At 48.9% G+C, this 20,370-nt stretch overlaps 2 protein-coding genes across 11 annotated transcripts in view; one reads left to right on the top strand and one right to left on the bottom strand.

Annotated features, from left to right (window-relative positions):
* Window positions 1-1,970: 1,970 nt before the first annotated feature.
* Window positions 1,971-18,058, bottom strand: LOC308467073 (suppressor of SWI4 1 homolog). 2 transcript variants are annotated; one of them, XM_080988467.1, is made up of 12 exons: window positions 17,897-18,057; window positions 17,600-17,770; window positions 16,778-16,879; window positions 15,765-15,815; window positions 14,665-14,835; window positions 11,673-11,749; window positions 9,742-9,849; window positions 9,140-9,263; window positions 8,859-8,937; window positions 7,396-7,525; window positions 7,095-7,255; window positions 1,971-5,940 (listed from the first exon to the last, which is right to left on the bottom strand). In XM_080988467.1, exons 1-12 carry the CDS (start codon window positions 17,912-17,914, stop codon window positions 5,507-5,509), a joined length of 1,626 nt encoding a protein of 541 aa, XP_080844593.1. In that variant the 5' UTR covers window positions 17,915-18,057; the 3' UTR covers window positions 1,971-5,506. The 2 variants fall into 2 exon arrangements, with proteins under 2 accessions (XP_080844593.1, XP_080844594.1); XM_080988468.1 differs by lacking the exon at window positions 14,665-14,835 and having other exon boundaries at window positions 17,897-18,058.
* Window positions 18,059-18,948: 890 nt separating this feature from the next.
* The window catches only part of KIF17 (kinesin family member 17), a 40,556-nt gene continuing 39,134 nt past the window's right edge, over window positions 18,949-20,370 (top strand). For 6 of the 9 annotated variants that reach the window (XM_080988464.1, XM_080988463.1, XM_080988462.1 and 3 more), the window contains exon 1: window positions 19,421-20,202. In XM_080988464.1, coding sequence (XP_080844590.1) covers window positions 19,972-20,202 — 231 coding nt within the window. In that variant the 5' untranslated portion in view covers window positions 19,421-19,971. Of the gene's footprint in view, window positions 19,063-19,124; window positions 19,144-19,207; window positions 19,365-19,420; window positions 20,203-20,370 lie in introns of those variants that run through there. The other 3 variants (XM_080988459.1, XM_080988458.1, XM_080988457.1) reach the window with 3 other exon arrangements.

Here is a 20,370-nt window from a genome sequence, read left to right as displayed (position 1 = left end):
CTTTGCCTGAGTTTTGAAACAGGCCCTCTGCAGTCCTGCTTATAACTCGTGACTATTTTTATCATCCATCCATAACCTCTTGAAAGGTTTTCTCACAATTACTGCAGCTTAGTTTGTTACTCCCTGTGTTGTGTGGTTTGTGGCTAAACACTTCACAACCTTATTAAATAAGGATAAAAGTTTGAAGTTATTTGTTCCACCCCTCAGAACAGGAGATAGAGCCTTGTCAACTGGTACATCACTGGCCAATCTCGTCATCTGCTGAACAGGTTACAATTACTGGGTTTATTACAAAGAATGGTAGGTCAGACAGACAGTATGTTCTTAAGCAAGAGTGCATACTCGAGGTGACTTCATGCAGCTTATGCAACTCGAAGTGTTCACATCCAGAAGTGCTGTGTCTGTGCGCAGTGCGATTTAGCGCTTCTGTGCATGCTGTGAAACCCGGAAGTAATCATTCCGGTACTTCCGGGTTGCTGTGGGACGCAGCTTGAAAAGACGTACCGTATTTTTCGCACCATAGGACGCACTTTGTTTTAGAGGGAGGAGAACAAGAAAAAAAATTCTCCCCCTCTCTGCCCAGCGCCCCTTCAGCGAAGCGGCAGGAGGCGCTGCGCAGAGAGGGGGAGAACATTCCCCCTCTTGTTTTCCCGCTCTAAAACAAGGTGCCGTTTAAGGTGCGTTCAGGCAGCTACCTTGGAAGCCTGGAGAGCGAGAGGGGTCGGTGTGTCCTCTCGCTCTCCAGGCTTCAGGTTCCTTTCGACCTGCTCTTTGGGGCTGGCGGGGGGAAGCCCACCACCAGCCCCAAAGAGCAGGTCAGGGAGCAGCGGAAAGGCGCAGTGGAGAGGCTCCTGCCATAGCCGCGCGTCACCTCTCCAGCCGGGAGAGGGTCGCAGGGCTATGGCTTCTTTGGCCCCGCGCGCGCTCTCCCGGCTGAGGTGATGCGGGGCTATAGAGGCTCCTGCCATAGCCGCACATCACCTCTCCAGCCGGGAGCGGGTCGCGGGGTGCTTCTTTAGCCCCGCATGTGCTCTCCCGGCTGGAGAGGTGACGCGCGGCTATAGAGGCTCCTGCCATAGCCGCGCGTCACCTCTCCAGCCGGGAGAGCGCGCACGGGGCTAAAGCAGCCCCCCGCGACCCTCTCCCGGCTGGAGAGGTGACGCGCGGCTGTAGAGGCTCCTGCCATATCCGCGCGTCACCTCTCCAGCCGGGAGAGGGTCGCGGGGCTATGGCGTCTTCGCTCCATAGGACGCACCCACATTTCCCCTTCATTTTTGAAGGGGAAAAAGTGAGTCGTATAGAGCGAAAAATACGGTAACCTGAAGCGGACGCAGCATGAGGTATGACTGTACTGTGGGATTCTGCTAAAGAATTAGAACAGGGTCTAGTGTCTTAAGCTGTTAATGCAAATAGACACGGGATGCCAGTGCTGCTTTTCTGGGGGTACTCAGGGGTATGCAGTACTGGCACCGTTTTTTAATTAAAATGTTAAAAGTTTGGCACTTACTGTAACAACTTCATGGTGAGTACTGGCACCTTTTTTCTTTTTAAAAAGCACTGGGTACAGATGGTTTAAGGCAAATGCAGGAAACAGAGGTGTGGATCTCAGTGTAGAGGAAATCTGTCTCTGTGAGAGGTAGCACTTAAAATAGTGCAGAAATGGCACTCCTGCCTATGCAGTTATCCCATATAAGCCCCTCAACAAACCGCCAGAGGCTGTAGAATCTGGTTCTTACAAACAGGTGTGGTGGACCTTTGGGGAGGTGGCTGTTCTGGGAGGAAGGATTTGTCCAAATAAAACTTACGTCTAAACTTTTAAAAAGTTCTACTAACAGCCAGGCTCACAATAATTAGGTAATACAATAACTTAGAAGGTTCTTCTCTAACAAATTGGTACAATGAAGTATGGCAAATAGCACTTGTGAAATTTTTAAAAAGAAAATTGGCACAAGGCCTGAAGCAAAGACTCATTTGTATTTCAATGGCACAGCTTTATTACATACAGTACATGGCTAAAATCCAAACTAGAGGACTCCTCTCATAAGACTGTATTGGTTAACTTCAACCATTTATCGCCTTCTATACAAATATGTGTCTCAGATAAGAACTTCTGTTATTATTTTGCATGCAAATATCAGGTTCTGGGTGAGAGTGGGATGTTTTATTACTGTATGTCTGTAATTAAATGTTGTTCTATGGTGAAAGGATTTTTTAAAAGAAAAAAAAAACAGAAGTCTGCTTCACTGGGAGGAGGGAAGAAATAGTCAGAAGGTCCTATAAACTTAAAGATCAAGTACTACTTGGTCAAAAGTCCAACTGCTTAAGGAATGTAACCTTAGGGAACTCATGCAGGTCTTAACTCTCAGGTCGTTTGACTTGGCCCCTGGAGGCACAAGGCAATTCCTCCCAAACAAAGCAACAGCACAAGGTGCAAAGTATGCTTGAAATCATTAGAATAGATGTCTTCTAAATTGCTTAAAAACCTTTTGGGAACAAGTGTTTAACAAGTCAAATAAAAATAATACCTGGTAAGTTTCAGCGCCCTGCATGGCTCCTTAGCAGAGTTGATACAAACTGCAGAACTGGTTGGGCACAATCCAGTCAAGAGTTAAAATGTTTTCAATTTCCATTGATTTGGGCATGTTTAAAGTTAGCTGGGTCATGCCAATTATGGGGTGTTGGGGAGGGGTAGTCCCTTTAGTGGGGGAGATGTCGTGCTCCTTCTGGGGTTTGGTTTCCAGCTCTCACCTGTGACTCCTTGAAGCTGTCAGTATGCAAGTGGCAACACCCAAGAAATGGCTTCAACTGGCCAGCTTGGGGAGATAGGGACTTCCCCTGCCTGAGAGGCTTGACAACCATGTCAGGAGTGCTCTGATGGTGTTTCCTGCTTGGCAGGGGGTTGGACTCGATGGCCCTTGTGGTCTCTTCCAACTCTATGATTCTATGAGAAGACAGCCTTCAGCGTATTGAGTAGTGGGTCCAATGGTCAAGGTGGCTTTTGCATGTGCTGGAGATGGAAGTGAGAGGTGGATGGGGCTCAACAACCTGAGAAGGTAGCCCACATGGGAGAAGTAAAATTCTGATCCAAAGCTCCACTGCCTCACATCTTTACCTAGTTATGAGAAAGGCTTCAGGGGGAGGAGGAGAAACCCATACCCACTTTTTTGGCAGGATATCTTTGGAATAAGAAAAGGCGAAGGAATAAACGTAACACAAATCTAGAGTGGAGTATCTAAGACAGTTGGATGGTGTCTTGTACGTCTCCTTCCGGCAACTCCTGCAACCAACCTAGTGTCAAAAGTACTGTTTTCCTTTCCTTTGGACCACATCGGTGGGGCCAAGAGTGTGGTCTTGTTGTCTGGGCAACCCAGGACCTCCATCCACACTGCCCAGGCTTGTGCCGGAAAGGTCACTTCAGTGCTGCTAACACGGCAAAACCAAAGCTGGAGGCAGCAGACTCTGCAGCCACAGCAGGCGCTGTAATTCTCCAGTGGTTTGACTTAGCCCCAGGAGGCACACTCCATTGTCTTGAGACAGACAGATGCCAACGAACTTATGAACACATGGACTTGAAGAAAACATTTGGCAAAGAGCTTTTCAAACAGGACAGAAAACTGGACACTTTGTGGATCCTCTCAAACATGTTTACAGCCTAAATTCAGCAGTCACCAAAACAGGAATGGAGGGATAGATTGAAGGGTATGTAGTTCCTATAAGATATATTTCTCTTGATCAATGTACAGATGGCTGCTTAGTATTTTATAAGCAAATTTCAGGCCTAAAGAGTCCTGTCAGAGAAAAGGTCCCACACCCACCTTAAGATAAAAGGAAATGTTCTCCAGTTTTTGATGGACATTTGAGTTCCTATGGAGCATTCCTCTGACAGTCAAAATGTGGTGCAGACTATTAAGGATGCTAGTGATTGCCACTTTGAGAGCTCCATTTATCATTTCCATTTATCTGTCTCTCACATAAGTTTTTTTCCTGATGGGGGAGAAACAGCTGTAGTGGTGTTTTGTTCTCTCAGGCAAAAAGACAGAGAAACCTAAATAAGGACCTCTTAAATCAACTGCTTTAACAATGAGAGATTATCATGCCAAGCTGTGTTAACCATGGTTCAGCTTGATGCCTGAAATGAGCCACAGAGATCACTATTCTAAAAATTGTCTTGCCCATGAGGACTAGAATACTTGCTCTTACTATTATTTCAGAAGGCAAGGCTTTCGGAATTCCAAACATGGACACAACTATGAAGAATCTGTAGAGTGGTCATGGCTAAGCAGCAATTTCCTTTAATGGGTCTCATTCTGAGACCAGAAAACTATTGAAAATTGCTCATGGAATCTCATCACCGTAACAGTGTGATCAAGTATCAACCACTTCTCAGACAAATGGGTCTCCTCAAAGGGGAATATCCACACTTTGTCTATCTTGCTCTGACCACCTTCAAAGGCAGGGATGGAGAGCGCGTGGCTCCCCAGAAATTGTGGACTCCACCTCCCAGTTGCCCCAGCCAGCCAGCGTGGCCAGTGGTCAGGGATGATGGGAGCTGGAATCCAACAACCTCGGGGTCACTGGTGCTCCATGGCCCATTTTAAGGAGCGTCCAAAAGTAATTTAAATTACTTTTAAAAAGAGCAAAGAGGAGTAGAACAGAATTAGTTATGAACTATACCCTCAATAAGCTGCACAGTTAAGAACTTAAGAAGAGCCTGTTGGATCAGTCCAAAGACCTATCCTGTTCTCAGTTGTCGGGTGCCTGTGAGAAACCCAGAGACAAAACACAAATGCAGCCACCCTCTCCACTGTTGCTCTCCAACAAGAGTTATTCAAAGGCATATTGACACTTGATAATGGAGGTAATGTGTATCAGTGACTACTAGGCTTGCTGGCTAAGGATTATCCTCCCTGAAAAGACATTTGCAATGGCAGCCATCACTACATATTGCGTGAAGGAATCAGCCTGGCCCAAGAGGACAAACTAGGCACTTGCCTCACCAACCTCAGCCTGCCTGCCCCCCCGCACCTGCCTTCTCACTTACAATCAGTTCAGGGGGCAAAACGGCATGCCAATCTGCCCCCCCCCCTTATTATCAGTGTTGCCCTTCTAGGAAGAGGCAGAAAACAAAATGAATGGGATCGGCCCACTTTTGGCTCGGGCTCCACTTACTGTTGGCCTCTCTCCCTTCTGCCTCACCAGTTCCAGTGGATACCAGCCACCACACTTTTCAGCTGTCTTCAATCGCCCACTATTCCAGCAACAACTGATTTCCCCCTGCTCCGTTTCCCCTTGCCAGCAAACAAGCCTTATCAGCCACCATATCCAGCTGACAGACACCGCTGGCCAATTCTGTAGCAATTCAAAGATATTTGTGCCTTGCAAAGCAATGGGGAAAGAGCAAGCCCCAGAGAGACAGTCAGACAAAGGCAGGCAGCTCACGGTGAATCAGTAGGTATATGTATCCTGCAAACAGCTATACAAAACCAAGAGAGGGAGGCCCAGGGCTCTAGGCTGGCCTCTTCCCTGAACGTCCGGGCTTTCGGAAGCTTCCTTTCCCTTTGAGCACCGGCTTCTGCCGCAGTCCAGACTTGCCCTGCCCCCAGGGCCTTGAGCCAGGCTGCCGCCGGGTGTGGTGCTGCCCTGGGGCCTGGGGCCGCTTCCTCCTGGCCTTTGGTGACACTCTGTGCTGCACCGCGGGCTGACCAGCCTCCCTCGGCTGCTGACTCTGGGCCCCCTTGGGCTGTCGAGGAGAGAAGCCTCTCAACTTCTGCTGCTTCCACTGGACGGGCCGTGGGGTCCTCTGCTTCCTTGCCTTGGTGCTGGTCCCTGCAGATGCTGCTGGGCTCTGGTCACCAGCAGGATGGGTGCATTTATGCCTTTTCCCAGCTCTGGTGGACTGACTGGGCCTTCGTTTCCTCTTAGCGCTTTGGGGAAACAGATCTAAAGGAGGGTCACAAGGAGAGAAGATAAAGATAGCTGCAGCCTCTACGCTGCCTTGAAGTCCAAAAGGCTCTTTAGGCCACTGGTCTTCAAGTGGTATGTCAGGACCCTCAGAAAAACAGAGAGCTGCTGGAAGAGAAAAACAAAACTTGTAGCATTGTAGATTACAAAGGGGAAATTTTGGAAGGTGGCAACTTGTCCTGCTGGACTAGGAAATTGCTGATAAAATTTTCCCTTCCTCTGCATCTGGTCACTCTGGAAGAACATCACTCAGGGTCAGAAAGTTAGGACAGGGTCCCATGTAAAAGGGTGGGACGGTGGCTGCTTCTGAGCAGACTATTACATGTAACACAGGTATAACTGGTGGTCCATACGAAGCTAGGAGGTAGCATTCACACATGCAGTGTCCCTCCCTCCCTCTCCCCTTGGATAGATGCACCTGAGCGTTTACCTTGCAAGTGTCCCATAATTGCCCCTTATACAATGTTCCCCGATCAAGGATCCTGAGTTCAATCATTCTGGAAATTGCTGCTAAACCACCTGAATTACATCTAGCTTATCTACTCCAGGACATTGACTCTTATAGAACTTTACAGGTTGCTAGATTCCTGATCTCAGTTCTGTCATATAAAAGACTTCATGGAATGCTGCATGACTATTAAAAATTCAGTAAACTCTATGCACCATCTTTATCTTCAAGGCCATAACACGGTACATTTAGAGATTATGCGTTGAAATATTTTAGTTGATATTTTAGATTGTAAAATGCTATTGATTTTATCTATTGATTTTTATCTATTGATTTGTTTTACCTTGTGGGCTTATAGCCGAATAAAGTATTATCTATCTTGCAAGTGTCCCAGCTCATGCTCAGAAGCACAACTGTTTTCATCAGCTGCATCCAGGAGGGCCCCTAGCTGCCAAGTCTTTTCAGCACTACTAATTAAGATACCAGTTACAGGTAGGTAGCCGTGTTGGTCTGCCGTAGTCGAAACAAAATAAAAAAATTCCTTCCAGTAGCACCTTGAGACCAACTAAGTTTGTTATTGGTATGAGCTTTCGTGTGCATGCACACTTCTTCAGATACATGCATCAAACTTAGTTGGTCTCAAGGTGCTACTGGAAGGAATTTTTTTATGTAATTAGATACCAACCTTCATCAGGCTCTTCTCCTACTTCCTGCCGATAATACTCCATGTCATCGTCTGATGGCTCATCCACCTTCTGGTCCTCTTGCATCCCAGGGTCCTCCGCATCACTGTCACTTCCCTCTGCCTGCTTCTTCTTCCTCTTTATCCCCTCCAGACTCTTCTTCCTGCAGCCCGCAAACCAACAATACAATCACAAGTGCATATATTGGTCCTCCCAAAGCAAAGCAGCATGCTACTTTGGAATGTGTGCATGTAGGGACAGCAGCTTTGTGGGATGCAAGGTTCTGGCTCTTCTCTCCCTCACCTGTGAGCCTGCTTCTGCTCCTGCTTGCGTTCCACATCTGCCTCCTGCTTGCGGCGCCGCTCAGCCTTCAGCTGCAGCCTCGCCTCTTTCCGGGCCAGGGCCGCCTGGAGCTCTTCCTCCGTTTTATAAACTGAGGGCAGGAGTGAGAAATTAAAACCAACAGCTGTGAACGTTGACACTACACATTAGCAAGTATAAAACAAACACATGGGGATAGATTCAATTAAGCAGTTATGCTTAGCGGGAGCCAACCTAATGAGTCCCACTAGTGGAACTGGGGCTTCTCTCCCCAACTGGCAGGTGGGGAAGGGTAGAAACCCCAGAACTGGGGTGGGCGGGCTCCGAGAGAGATCATTCCATCCGGCAAGCTTAAATGCTTCACCAATGGAGTGATTGCGTTCCACTCAATATCTACTCCCTTAGAGGGCAGCTGGGAACCCAGTGGGAGCAGGTATCACATACAAGTGCTTTTTATCTAAGAAAGTGACGGTGGCACCACTAACACAACTCAGCAACTGAAGACAATGGCTGACAACAGGCTCACCAACCTGAATGCAACATGCTTGGATGCCCAACAGACTGTTTTTGCTGTTCTGGGGAGGCAGCAATGGCAGATTTATTCATGCACTGTTGAACATGGCTGGATGTTATACAGACTTATTGTCGAATATCTTTAATACTGGGGTACACCCCTAGCTATTCACTTTAACTTCCCCCCACCTTTAAATTCAAAATGCTGTTTTTGACCTATAAAGCTTTAAATGGCTCAGGACTCCCCTGCTCAGCACCTGAGGGTCCTGCCACTCACCACCTGGCCCAGGGCCTGACGGGCTCCATAAAGGACTGCTGTCGCTGGGCAGAGAGGGCTCCATTTTTGTTTTTGAAATTGCTGTTATTTTTTTACCTATGTCATTTTAAACTGTTATATTAATGCTGTATTCTTAGTTTTAGATTTTGATTTATGTGGAAATTGTTTTCCATTTGGTTGTGTAATTTTGATGTGGTTTATTTATTATGACTTTTGTAATTATGTAAATCTTGTCATGTTGTAAGCCGCCTTGAGCATTGTTTTTAACTGTGGAAAGGCGACATACGAATAAAATGATGATGATGACTGCAATACCTCAAGGGCCGCCTTTCACCATATGAATCAACCCAGAACCCGAGGTCATTCTCTGAGGCCCTTCTTCGTGTGCCTCCTCCTCAAGAGGTCGGGAGGGTGGCGACACAAGAAGGGGCCTTTTCTGCAGTGGCTCCATTTGTGGAAGGCTCTCCCCAGGGAGGTTTGCCTGGCACCTTCATTATACACCTTTAGGCGCCAGGCAAAAACATTCCTCTTCAACCAGGCCTTTGGCTGATTAATATTCTAGAGCCTTTTAAATGTGTTTGTGGGGGTGGGGGGGTATTGTTTTCCACATAGAAGCTCAGGAGAGGAGGGCTTCATGAACGGGGAAGACACTCACTGAAGCTGTGATAGAGCACATTGCCCTGGCTTAACCCTTCCTCCACCTTGATCAGTTGCAGGGTCATTCGAGGGCCAATCTGTTGGGAAAAGAGGCAGAGACTTCATTAGGTCAGAGATACCATCACCACCACCACCTGGCAGCCCTCATGGCTATCCCAATTTGGATGATCAGGACTTTCACTGCCGAAGTAGACAGCAGCTGGAAGAGCAGAGGTCAGCTCTCTGCTGCCCCCCCTCACCCACTCCCATTCTGTGAGCTCAAGAGTTCCATGGCCTGACCTCGGTGAGGCGGACAGCACTCTGTTGGGCCTTCATGTTCCCCCGGCCAGCGTAGGCCTGAGGCAGCTCTGTGGTGTTGTGACTGCCATCTTGCTCAGCTTCACTCTCAGAAAGATTGATGTCTCTGCATTGCAGGGAGGGAAGGAAAACATTATTATTCCTGGCATGCTGCTAACAGAGGAGCTCTGCACATAAAACAAGGCAAGAAAAGACACTAGCCTTACAGTCCTCAGGCTTACAGTCCAAACAAGGTGAGACACACAAGGGAAGAAGTGGGGTGGAAAAAGAATGGGCACCAATAAAGAAGAGGATGTATCAGTGGGAGCATGAGAATCAAGCTGGTTTGGCATTCCACAGGAGTTTAAACATACACGAAGAAGTAAAAAGGAACAGAAAATAAGAGCAAGGGCATCATGAAAGAGGGCCCAAAATGCACAAACCTCCTTACATCCTGCCTTATTCACAAACCATTCGTCTCTACTGAGTCTCTAGCTCTGCTAAGAACAGCTCAACCTGCCCCAGGACCCAAAATGAACCTACACTTTGAATGGGGTGGGAGTGGGGGCTTAGCTTTATGGGGAGGTGGAGGGTCTTTTTCTCACCTAACCAATAGTTCACTGATGTCCTCCAGACGGCTCATGTTAGGAAACTTCTCCTGCATGATCTTCTTCAGCCCTTTGCTTATTCCCACAGGCACCACTTTCAGACTGCTGCAAAACACAAAGGGCAGGAGAGGTGCGTGGAGGCATTCCATCAAGCAAGGGGAGCAAGCCACTGCTATTGTCTTTGGTGGGTAAGGGTGGAGGAGGCAGAGCAGATATGCCCTGCCATGTACCAGGTCCTAAATTTAGTCACTGGCGTCTCCAATTAAAGGTTATTTGGATGCAGGCCTAGGAAAGACTCTTCTCTATTCTGCCTGAGGCCTCTGGCAAGGGTCAGTATGTGAAATGTGATGTGCTGACATTATCATCTGGGCAGGGGCTATCCCTGCCTTGCTTCTATATTAGCTGACATAATCTTCTTACAACTCTGGAAACATGCTTGGCTTCCAGCTAGGGGTGTGGAATACAATCTAGAAAATTTAGCTGTTAGATTCAGGGGCAAACTCCTTGATCCTCACTTTATCCAGGGAAGTATCCCCACGACCTGGCTGTCTTCCAGTTGCTCTGGGCCCCAACAAGGCAGGTGGCATAATATACTAGAAAAAATGTTGGTTAGATAAATTTTCCAGGGTTCAAAACCCTTTTCACTTTGATATGTATCTTTGTTATTAGTTTCCTCCCTCTCACTTTTCCTTCTTTTTTTCTGTATCACTGTATTACCTTTAATTGAAATCACCTTAATAAAATATTTTTTTAAAAAAAACACCTTGAAAAGGAAGAAAGTAGTGTGACACCACCAGACAGCAATCCCTTAAACTCCTGTTCCCAAGCGGCTTAAGATTCATCAGAATGTTTTGTTTCAGATTAAGACCAGAGACACACCAGCAGACCACACTCTCACCATGTTCACCTAGTTTGCCCTTCTTTTCCTCCTAACTCCCAGAATGCATCTTTCCTGTGGTGGCTTATCTGAGATCAGGCACACCTAGAAGCTATTTTCTGCAAGTACTACTACAGAACAAGTGTGGATGGAGGATAATAAATCTCCCTCCCCTCCAAAGGCAAATGTGAAAACGTTGCTAAGAGGCTTGGGTATGCCTCCTGCTGTGCAGAAGCTAAAACTTGGCATGCATTAAGAATTCACTAACTAGTTAACTTACAGAACAATGGTGTACATTTTTCCTCAGAAGTAATATTTGTAAGTAGGTGCAGGATGGAATCCTAGGCTTGGGTTTATGGTTGGCATTGGAGGCAAACAGGATTCTTGTGCCTTTAATTGCTGTGTGTCAGGCTGAAATTCAATAGGCTAAACCCTTTCTTATATTTGTTGTTGTTTAGTCATTTAGTCGTGTCCGACTCTTCGTGACCCCATGGACCAGAGCACGCCAGGCACTCCTGTCTTCCTTTCTTATATAGAAATACAATTACAGGAAACGTTTCACTGTGGCTACTCTCTTAATTTTGTGCCATGCCATGCCCCCCCCCCAGCAGCCATATTGTACCATTTTGTGACTAGTGCAAACTGCACTCTTTCAAAATCTGAAATGTGCCCCGGTCCAAAAAGGTTGGTGACCCCTGGTCTATACTATTTTACATTGCAAGGATAAAATAGGATGTACCCCTGGTATGCTGCCCTGAGCTTTATCTTTTATCATCAAACCAAAGCCACAAAGAAGTATTTCTTCCCTGAGTGTACATCCTTACAGTGCAAAACAGTGTTTTGTTTAATGAGCACAATAATATGAATGTTTGACATGCATAATGCGGACTGGCACACAAACAATGAACTGCAAACACAGACTAATTAAAATATAGTTTATGAAAGTGGCCATGCATGCAATATGTCCCTCTTGCAGATGCAGATTACTGTGAGCTCAGATCTGATCCTTCAGCACTGGGGAGGAGCACAGCATGAGACAGAAGATACTTACTAATGACGGAATTCAAGGATCTGGGTGTCTGGGTTATAGTTGATCAGTACACAACGCTTGATGGCATTAAGGTTTACCTGGGGCAGGGTAGGAGAAAAGAGAACACAACAGCATGAGAACCAAGGCTCACAATATGGCATAAGAGGGCCTTCTCGGTAGTGGCACCTGCCCTGTGGAACACCCTCCCACCAGATGTCAAAGAGAAGAACTACCACCAGACTTTTAGAAGACATCTGAAGGCTGAAGCTTTTAATGTTTAACAAACCACTGTATTTTAATATTTTTTTGGAAGCAACCCAGAGTAGCTGGGGAAACCCAGCCAGATGGGTGGGGTATAAATAATAAATGATGATGATGATGATGAAGTTCCTCATCTGACAAGTACTTTAGGTGGCAATGAAGATTCCCTAGCTCTGACAGCCTTTATAGAACCCAGGAGGCCTAGTACCCAATTTCCCTAGTACTCTTGAGGTGGAACTCAACATTGTGCTAAGGCAATCGTTCTGTCTGCACAAGCATTTCTGCTTGGCAGACGGAATGATCTTCCTTCTCCTCCTCCTCCTGGGGCTTCTCTTGACCTTTCTGGGCGGAGAGACAGGAAGTCCCATTCTCCTAGCAGGACTCAATGTGCTAGCTTCTACTAGTGCACAACTTAGCTGTAGCCAGCTCTAGGTATCCAACTTCGGTAACTGAGCTTAAAAAGGTAAAGGGACCCCTGACTTACCAATGCAATATATCCAAAAACACAGTGCTGATTCAGAGTAAGTTTAACTCATGGTTGTGCTTCATCCTGTTCTTATATCCCTGGAATCTTTCCCCACTAGTGACGAGTGTTAGGTATTTACATATAAAGTGAGTGCTATCCAGTGAAGGACCTTGGAAATCCTACTTGTCCACAAAAGAATCAAATCCAGAAACAAAGCACAAAATCCCAAGCAGCTCAGGACTAGTTCTGCCTCATTTGCCCACAAACCGTGGCCTAGAGTTTCTCAAGAAGACAGGCTGTACTTGCCACAGCTTAATGCTAGAAGCACCAACTGCAGAAGGAACTCCATAAAGGAGCCACGCACAGATGCACCAGCGCCATCACAGAGTATGCCAAAGGTATGCTATCATCATTTGCATCTGTTCCACCATTAGAACTAAGGTGGCAAGAAGGGGTGAGGTGTCCCTTAAAAAAAATAACGGCCACAATACTGATGTCGTCACTCTGAATTGCTCTATGCCTACTGGAGCAGGAAGGTCTTCTATCCAGCACTGAACCCCATCCCTCAATGGAAATGCAGTTACAATATTCTAGAGATTCCCTCACCACCCTCTACCCCGCAGCTAACAGACACAGGGAATCCCAGAAGCACCAGCACTGCTGAGGAAACATGAGCCCAGTCCTGACTGGGGTGGGAAGAAATAGAACTGAAGGCAGAATGATGCGGGGAGGGGGGTTAGCCCACTGTCCTGAGAACTGACCAAGAAAATGTATATGCATCTCTTTAAGTGCAAGTGACACATCCCTCCAGTTTTAATTCAAGTGCCCCTGGTATCAAACACATGACCCGGAAGCTGTACGCCAGCTCCCTCGGCCAATAAAGCGAGATGAGCGCCGCAACCCCAGAGTCGTCTGCGACTGGACCTAATGGTCAGGGGTCCCTTTACCTTTTTATTGCACTATGAGGACCATTTGCGAGCAGATACTTCCCTGTTCCTTGCTTCCTTTTAATGGGTAAGGAATTCCAATTCATAGGAAGGTTCCAGTTAGGCAGAGGTGGGGCGCCTGCAACCATCCAGATGTAGCTGGACTACAGCTCACAGTATTCCAGCCCATTGGCCCTGCTGCTGGCACTGGTGGGAGCTGGAGCCCAACCACATATGGAGTAGTAAAAAGACTGTTAGCACATTTGCCAAGCTATGTAGGGTCTGGTATGGCTTCAAATTGGATGGGGGACATGTTGAGATTCCTGCATGGCAAGGGGTTGGTCCCTTCCAGCTCTACAATGATTCCCACTGCACAAGAATGGCGTCAAGATGCACTGCAGTTCCAACACAAAGATATACCATATTTTTTGCCCTATAGGACGCACTTTTTCCCCTCCAAAAATGAAGGGGAAATGTGTGTGCGTCCTACGGGGCGAATGCAGCCTTTCACTGAGGCCTGGAGAGCGAGAGGGGTCGGTGCGCACCGACCCCTCTCGCTCTCCAGGCTTCAGGAAGCTATCCGCAAGCCTTGGGAGCCCGCGGGAGTTACCGCCGGATAGCAGCCTGCATACCGAAGCCTGGGGCGTGCTGAGTTAAGCGCGCCCCGGGCTTCGGGCAGATATCCACAAGCCTGGGGAGCCCGGCGCGACTTCCCACCGGGCTCCCTAGGCTTGTGGATAGCAGCCTGTTCTGGGCCCTGCGCCTGGGGGGGGGAAAAATAATTTTTTGTCTCCCCCCCCCAAAAAAAACTAGGTGCGCCCTATGGGCCGAAAAATACGGTACATTAATTTCCACAATCCCTTTCCAGAATGGAAAACAGGTCTAAATCACAAACACACTCTATATATCCTGGATGAGGTCATCCTGTCACTAGCTTTGTTGTCACAGAGGCGCCATTTCAGACTGAATGCTCTATAAAACTAACCTCTCTAACTCACATCAGGGAGTAGGTTCCACTCTTGCCTTCTCCCCAATGTTTTCTAGGTGAGGGATATTTTTTGTCTATTAAGAAGCTTCCAACTATGTGAGCTTTCACTTCCAATCTAACATGGTAAAGCCAAGACACACCTTAACTGAGGCCACACGTTTCCCACTTAACCAACCTCACAGAAGTAAATTTGCCCTGAGATTTGCAGATGAAGAAGACACAAGTGTTATGAATAACATACGCTCTTTTTGAGAAGCAGGGCAGAGCTGACCTGTATGACACCCCATGGGAGACCAGGGCCAGAGGCATCTGAGTAGCAGAGCAGGACCATCAAGCTGACTTCCCACAGTCTCCAGGCCAGCACACACCTACCTTGTGGACATTGATGGAAGGGAACATGTTCTGGAACATAGTCGCCATGACCTTGATGTGCATGCCCTGAAGGCCAAAATTGTTGAGGACCAGGAGTGGGTGGTGCGTGAACTGCTGCTCGTGCATCCGGTGCCGCTTCAGGGTTGACACAACATCTTTGATGAGCGAATACTGAAGTGAAACAGATGAGTGAGGCAGCAGCAGAGGTGTATTCTTGTACTTTGTATTCTCATTTTGTATTTTTTTTTTCGTGAACCACCCTGGGATCTTCGGATGAAGGGCAGTATACAAATCTAATTAAATAATAATCAATAATAATAATAATAATAATAGAGAATCTTGTACTACTACCAAGAGGTAGTACACCACAGTAGTGCCCCACCACCAAGAGGTAGTTCCTCACCACCTGTAAACTAGTGGTGGGGAACCTGTGGCCACTATTGGACTACAACTCACACCTGGCCTAGCCAGCACAGCCAAAGGTCAGGGATAATGGGAGTCATACTCCAGCAGTATCTGGAGTGCCCATCCTTGATGTAAACCCTGATATCCAGAAGGCCTGTAGACTTGGTACTGGTTCAGCTTCATGAGCATCTCAAGCTGTCGTTTAAAAAAAAAAAAAAAAGGTTTCTAGACCTCATAGCAGCAAATATATGCTAGGAAATTGTACTCCTGAAATCCCTGAAGCTAGAGGGGTGGCTGAATACGATGTTCAGTAGTGATAAAGCCAGGATAAATTAGGCAATTTACATAAGTGATACAGGCTGCAAAATTTAGATTGTCTTGAAGTACAGATAAATAATTCACCTAGGTCAAGGATTCACAGCACACCACATTAGGAGTCTGTAAGAGGAGTTGGAGGGTGGTTATTGGCTTGCTTGGTTTTTGTTCTTGTTTTTATTATGTATTTTGTTTTAATCTTGTATTTTTATGCTGTGAACCACCCTAAGATCTACAGATGAAGGGCGATATATAAATAAATAACCCACTAGAAAGAACAGGTAGCAAAAAACCCTCCTAACCTTAGCAAGCTATAAAAGGGTCTTTCAGAGGCAGCTGCATTCTACCTAGCCTACCCTACTATTTCCAGCAACTGGTACCTGAGCAACTCTGAAGGTCAAGGTTGGTCCACCAGGAAGACGGAAGAATTTCTGAGGAAGAGAGAAATCAATCAGAGCAGCCTCCACCACAGGCAGATTGGCTGTCATAATTCAAGCTCTGCTTTTAGTGTTCTGCAAAATCCAGATGCATCAGTGCGTTTACTTTGAATTGAGAATCACAGGTTTCCCTCAGCAAAACACATTGTCATCATTTGCATCAGGTCATCAGGCAGAGTTACAATGATACTTCAATTGGGCCAACAAAACCATCAGAGGGTATAAGAGGAAGAGGACCTGAGCTTTCACAACAGTCCATCCTGCAAAGCAGGGTTCTGGAGAATGATAAAGTTCTTCAGAAGCTTATCAGGACTCCCTCAGTGAGAGGGTCAGTACCAGACAAGCCTTTCCGACAATTCTGCCTTGCCATACTGCTCTTCATGGTAGCCTTTCCCAACCTGGTGCCCTTCTGGATGGCATCAGGTTGGGGAAGACTGCTCTGTGACTACATATTGCAGGGAGTGATCAGTGTCCGGGGCAAGCAGGGGGACTTGTGTGTCCTAGGAGGCTGTACTCAGTTCACACTCAGCAACGAGGCCCAAGAAGCTTGGTCACTGCTCCATAGGAATTGACTGTAAAATCTAGTACATGCTCCAGAATCTCCTGCCATGAGTAAAAGCTTCACAATGACAACACAAAATTGTCCTCAACAGACAAATCAATTTGAAGACAAGAGTTTGAAAAGCATCAATATAGAGAGAAAGAATTCAAGTTGCACATTCTAACACAGGCACAGGCAAACTCGGCCCTCCAGATGTTTTGGGACTACAACTCCCATCATCCCTAGCTATCAGGACCAGTGGTCAGGGATGATGGGAACTGTACTCTCAAAACATCTCAAGGGCCGAGTTTGCCGATGCCTGTTCTAACAGAACCAAAACACGAGACTAGCAGGGCAGAACAATATTGGAACCACTTGTTGCCACCACTCAGCAACTTCTCACTGCTTAACTTACAAGGTTGATATTGGTGGGGGTTTTCGTGAACACCAGGAAGTGAGTCACACCGAGAGGTCCAGCCACTGCCACAAAGTCTTTCAGAGTGTTCTTCTTGCGCACCTGAAAAAGTCAAGACCTGTAATCAGTGTGGCTCTGCTGTCTGTGCTGCCAGACAAAAACTAGGACATAGAATTGTCTTTAAATTACTTAATTAAATTAGTTGAAGTAAAATGCTTTGAAGTTACTAGAGTTTTAGAAATCCATTTTGAGCAAACATGTGCTCAGGAAAGCCTCTGGTATTCTTACCCTACCTGCCCCCCCCCCCAGGCCATTCCCAACTACATCCTTGAACACTTTTGCAACAAAACTGAACAATCGCAAGGACTAGCATTTTGCATTAAATATGCAAAATGGCTAGGTACTATGTGATCCAGGTTTCATAAACACAGATCTGTATAACTGGCAAAATGTTCGCAAGATTTTTTTAAAACAACCACACAGCCCACCCCCTAAATGATCCAGAATTTAGACAGCCCCTGTCAGAGGGAGAAGATTATGCTGACTGGAGCAATGTTTTATTGTTCTGAACAAAAATGGTCCAAGACCACACATTCTTAAATGTATGTAGAGAGAGAACCAAACTGTTTTCTGGGCATTTATGTGTGTATTTAATTCCTCATCCCCATATAGTAGCCTATATTCCCCTTAGAATCATCAGAAGCCCCAATTTCTGCATTTCCTATCGTAACCCATCTAAGCCAAATTCCATTTGTAAGCTATGGAATTCCTCTCCTACCGGCCCCCATTTCCTTCCCCTGGGCCTCTCTTTCCCGGCCTCACCTGGAGGCTGGAGGCCGTGTAGGGCTGCATCACGCGGCGGACATCCAGGATGAGCTGCTGCAGGTTCTTGCCCACGCGGCCGCGGTGGAAGACGAAGGAGTGCGGGACGGAGCCGAACTCCTCCTGGCCGCGCAGCTGGGCGGCGGCGCGCTCCTTCTTCTGGTTCTTGGTCTGCAAGGGAGGAACGCGAGAGCTCGTGCGGGGCCGGCGGCGAGGCAGGCAGGCAGGCAGGCAGGCCGGCCGGCGCCGCTCCCTCCCTCCCCGGACGCCCCCCTCCCGCCCCCGCCCCGGCCTCACCTTGCGCGGACGTCCCATCGCGGCGGCGGCGGCGGCGGCGGCTTCGGGCTCCTCCGGAGAAAGAGCGAGCACGCGGCCCGCTCCACTTCCGGCCGCGTGTGCCCCGCCCGGAAGTGCCGCGCAATCAGCGGTCCGGGTTGTCCCCTAGACGCGCGAATCTCCGGTCCGAGAAAGCCTCGGACTCGCCCGGGCGCGCAGTTCTGGCCCCGAGCAGGCGGGGCGCTTCGGCGGGGGGGGGGGGGCTGCCGGGAACAAGCGGCTTTTCTGCGAAGCGAGTTGGAGCAGCGCGAGGAAAGCGAGGCCTCAGCAGCGGGGAGCAGCTGCCCCCCCTCGGCCAAGGGAACCGAGAGAAATGCTGAACTGGCCGGTCCCGGAACAAAACTCCCGGCCGCGCCGCCTCCCGCCGGGCCCTTCCCTTCGACCCCGATTCTGTTTCGTGTATCTTAACTATCTTTTATCCCGAAGGTGAGGGAGGGCTGCTTGTATTTTTAGGTTTAAAACGCACACGCAGGTATAAAACAAAGCACCAAATTTCTGAGCGTTTTGTATCCTTTCCTATGTCGGTAGGGCAGAAATGCTCGAAAGAGATGTTATTTTTGAGTCAAAATTCGGCGGCGAATTGCCGCGCCTGGTGCATCATTTCCCACACCTTTGGATTCAGTCCAATGCGAAAGTTTTAATGCTCCGGGGCAATTCAGGGATCGCGCTTTTTGGTCGTGCGCACGATTGAGCGCACTTTCTTCCCATCCCGCGGCAGCCCCCGAGTTCGTGGCGGGAAGCCAGTTTTCCTGAGCTGCTTTTAAAGTGTCAACATGAAAACCCGCTGGGCGCCGGAGCAGCCGCGCACTTCCCCAGGAAGGGGCCTCTGCTCCCCTCCCAGCCCAGGTCTGCGTCCGCGGGGCCAGGGCCAAAGCCACCCGCCGAGCGGGGCGCGCACTTGCCGGCCTGCGCCGCTCCTCGCCCCGCCTCGGAGGCCGCGCGCGCCCAGAGACGCGGCCGGTCGCCCGAGCAACGCCGACGCCGCCACTGCCACTGCCAGGAGCCGGCGGGCCGGACGGCGAAGCGGCGCCCCGCAGGCCAGGCCCGCTCGGAGGCGCCCGGCCCGAGCCTCCCTCCATGCCGGCCCCGCCCAGCCCCGCTCCTCCCTCCCTCGACCCCCGAGGCGGGTAGGCAGGGGGCTGCGCTCGCGTCCCGCGCGCCTCGGCCGCGCCGGGCCTGGCTCCTTCCGGAGCCCCCGTAAGGCTGCGGTGAGGCTCCCCGCGCTCCCGCCGCGCGCTCCCGGGCCCCTCAGCTGTCCCCCCCCCCGCTCCGCCTGTGGGCCAGGCCTGCTGGAGAAAGGCCCCCCTCCCGGGCCAGCTGCCCCCATTCCGCGCCCTCTCTGCCCCCTGGGGCTGTGCCAGTTCACAGCTGCTCAGGCCGCTCTGGGCTTGACAGCCCCGTTTATGGATCATCTCTGGCAGATTTAGAGGTGAAACTGATGCGTGTCTCCCCACCCATTGTTCCCTTCAGCAACACCCAGTCCTTGCCCGCCCATGCCCAGTTGCGCGGAGCTGCAGGCCGCTGGCACCGGAGCCTTCATTGCCTAGCCGGGTCTTTGTGAGGTCACACTCACATTCCAGGTTCTGAGGAAACAAACGCCTCTACTGCTCATCGCTGCTCCTGCCAAAGCAAGACCAAGGAAGAGCACCTGTTCTTCTGCCAGGCTTCCCACCCCACTGCCCTAGCATAGTACTGCCTTCGGCCGCTCACATTCTTGGCACTTCTCTTGTGGCACTTCAGGTGTCCCATATTTTCCTAGAAAATTCATCACCTGGTGTAGCACATGTTGCCCTGTTACGGTCACACCCCCTGCACTGATCTTACCCAAAAGGAATTACCTGTTTTGTACTACTTGCTTTGCCAGGCAAAACAGTCTTCACCCTTGGCCAGTTGTCTGACAGCCTTCAAGCTGCCTTTTTCTACTGCCTTGTTCTTGACACTCCATTGAAGTGAGCACAAGCCCTACTTCCTGTGCTGGAAGTAACGTGCCTTAGCCCCACACCAAGTCTCCAAGCCCAAGTTCATGGGCCTTGAAGATGGCCTCAGAAGCAGTGAAAGTGATTGTGCGTTGCCGCCCTTTGAATGAGCGTGAAAAGCAGCTGGGCTGCAAGGTGGTGCTCAACATGGACAGCTCCTGTGGCCAGTGCTTTATCCAGAACCCTATGGCATCAGAAGACCCACCCAAACAGTTCACCTTTGATGGGGCGTATAGCATGAGCCACAACACAGAGCAAATCTATAATGAAATTGCCTACCCTCTCATAGAGGTGAGTGCAACCAGCTGCAGATATTGCGTTTTCAAGCGCTCTGGCTTCCGTCGTGGTGTTCCATTGCACCAGAAGCAGATCCAGAAAGCTGTCTGGGTCCTTTACCTATTGGGAAATCTACAGCTCAGTGATATAAATGTCACATACTGTACTTAAGTGTGTGCGTTC

The sequence above is a fragment of the Podarcis pityusensis genome, assembly GCF_964106645.2.
Source record: "Podarcis pityusensis genome assembly, chromosome: 17".
In the NCBI taxonomy this organism is placed as follows: domain Eukaryota; kingdom Metazoa; phylum Chordata; class Lepidosauria; order Squamata; family Lacertidae; genus Podarcis; species Podarcis pityusensis.
This window is presented reverse-complemented; position numbering and strand designations above follow the sequence as displayed.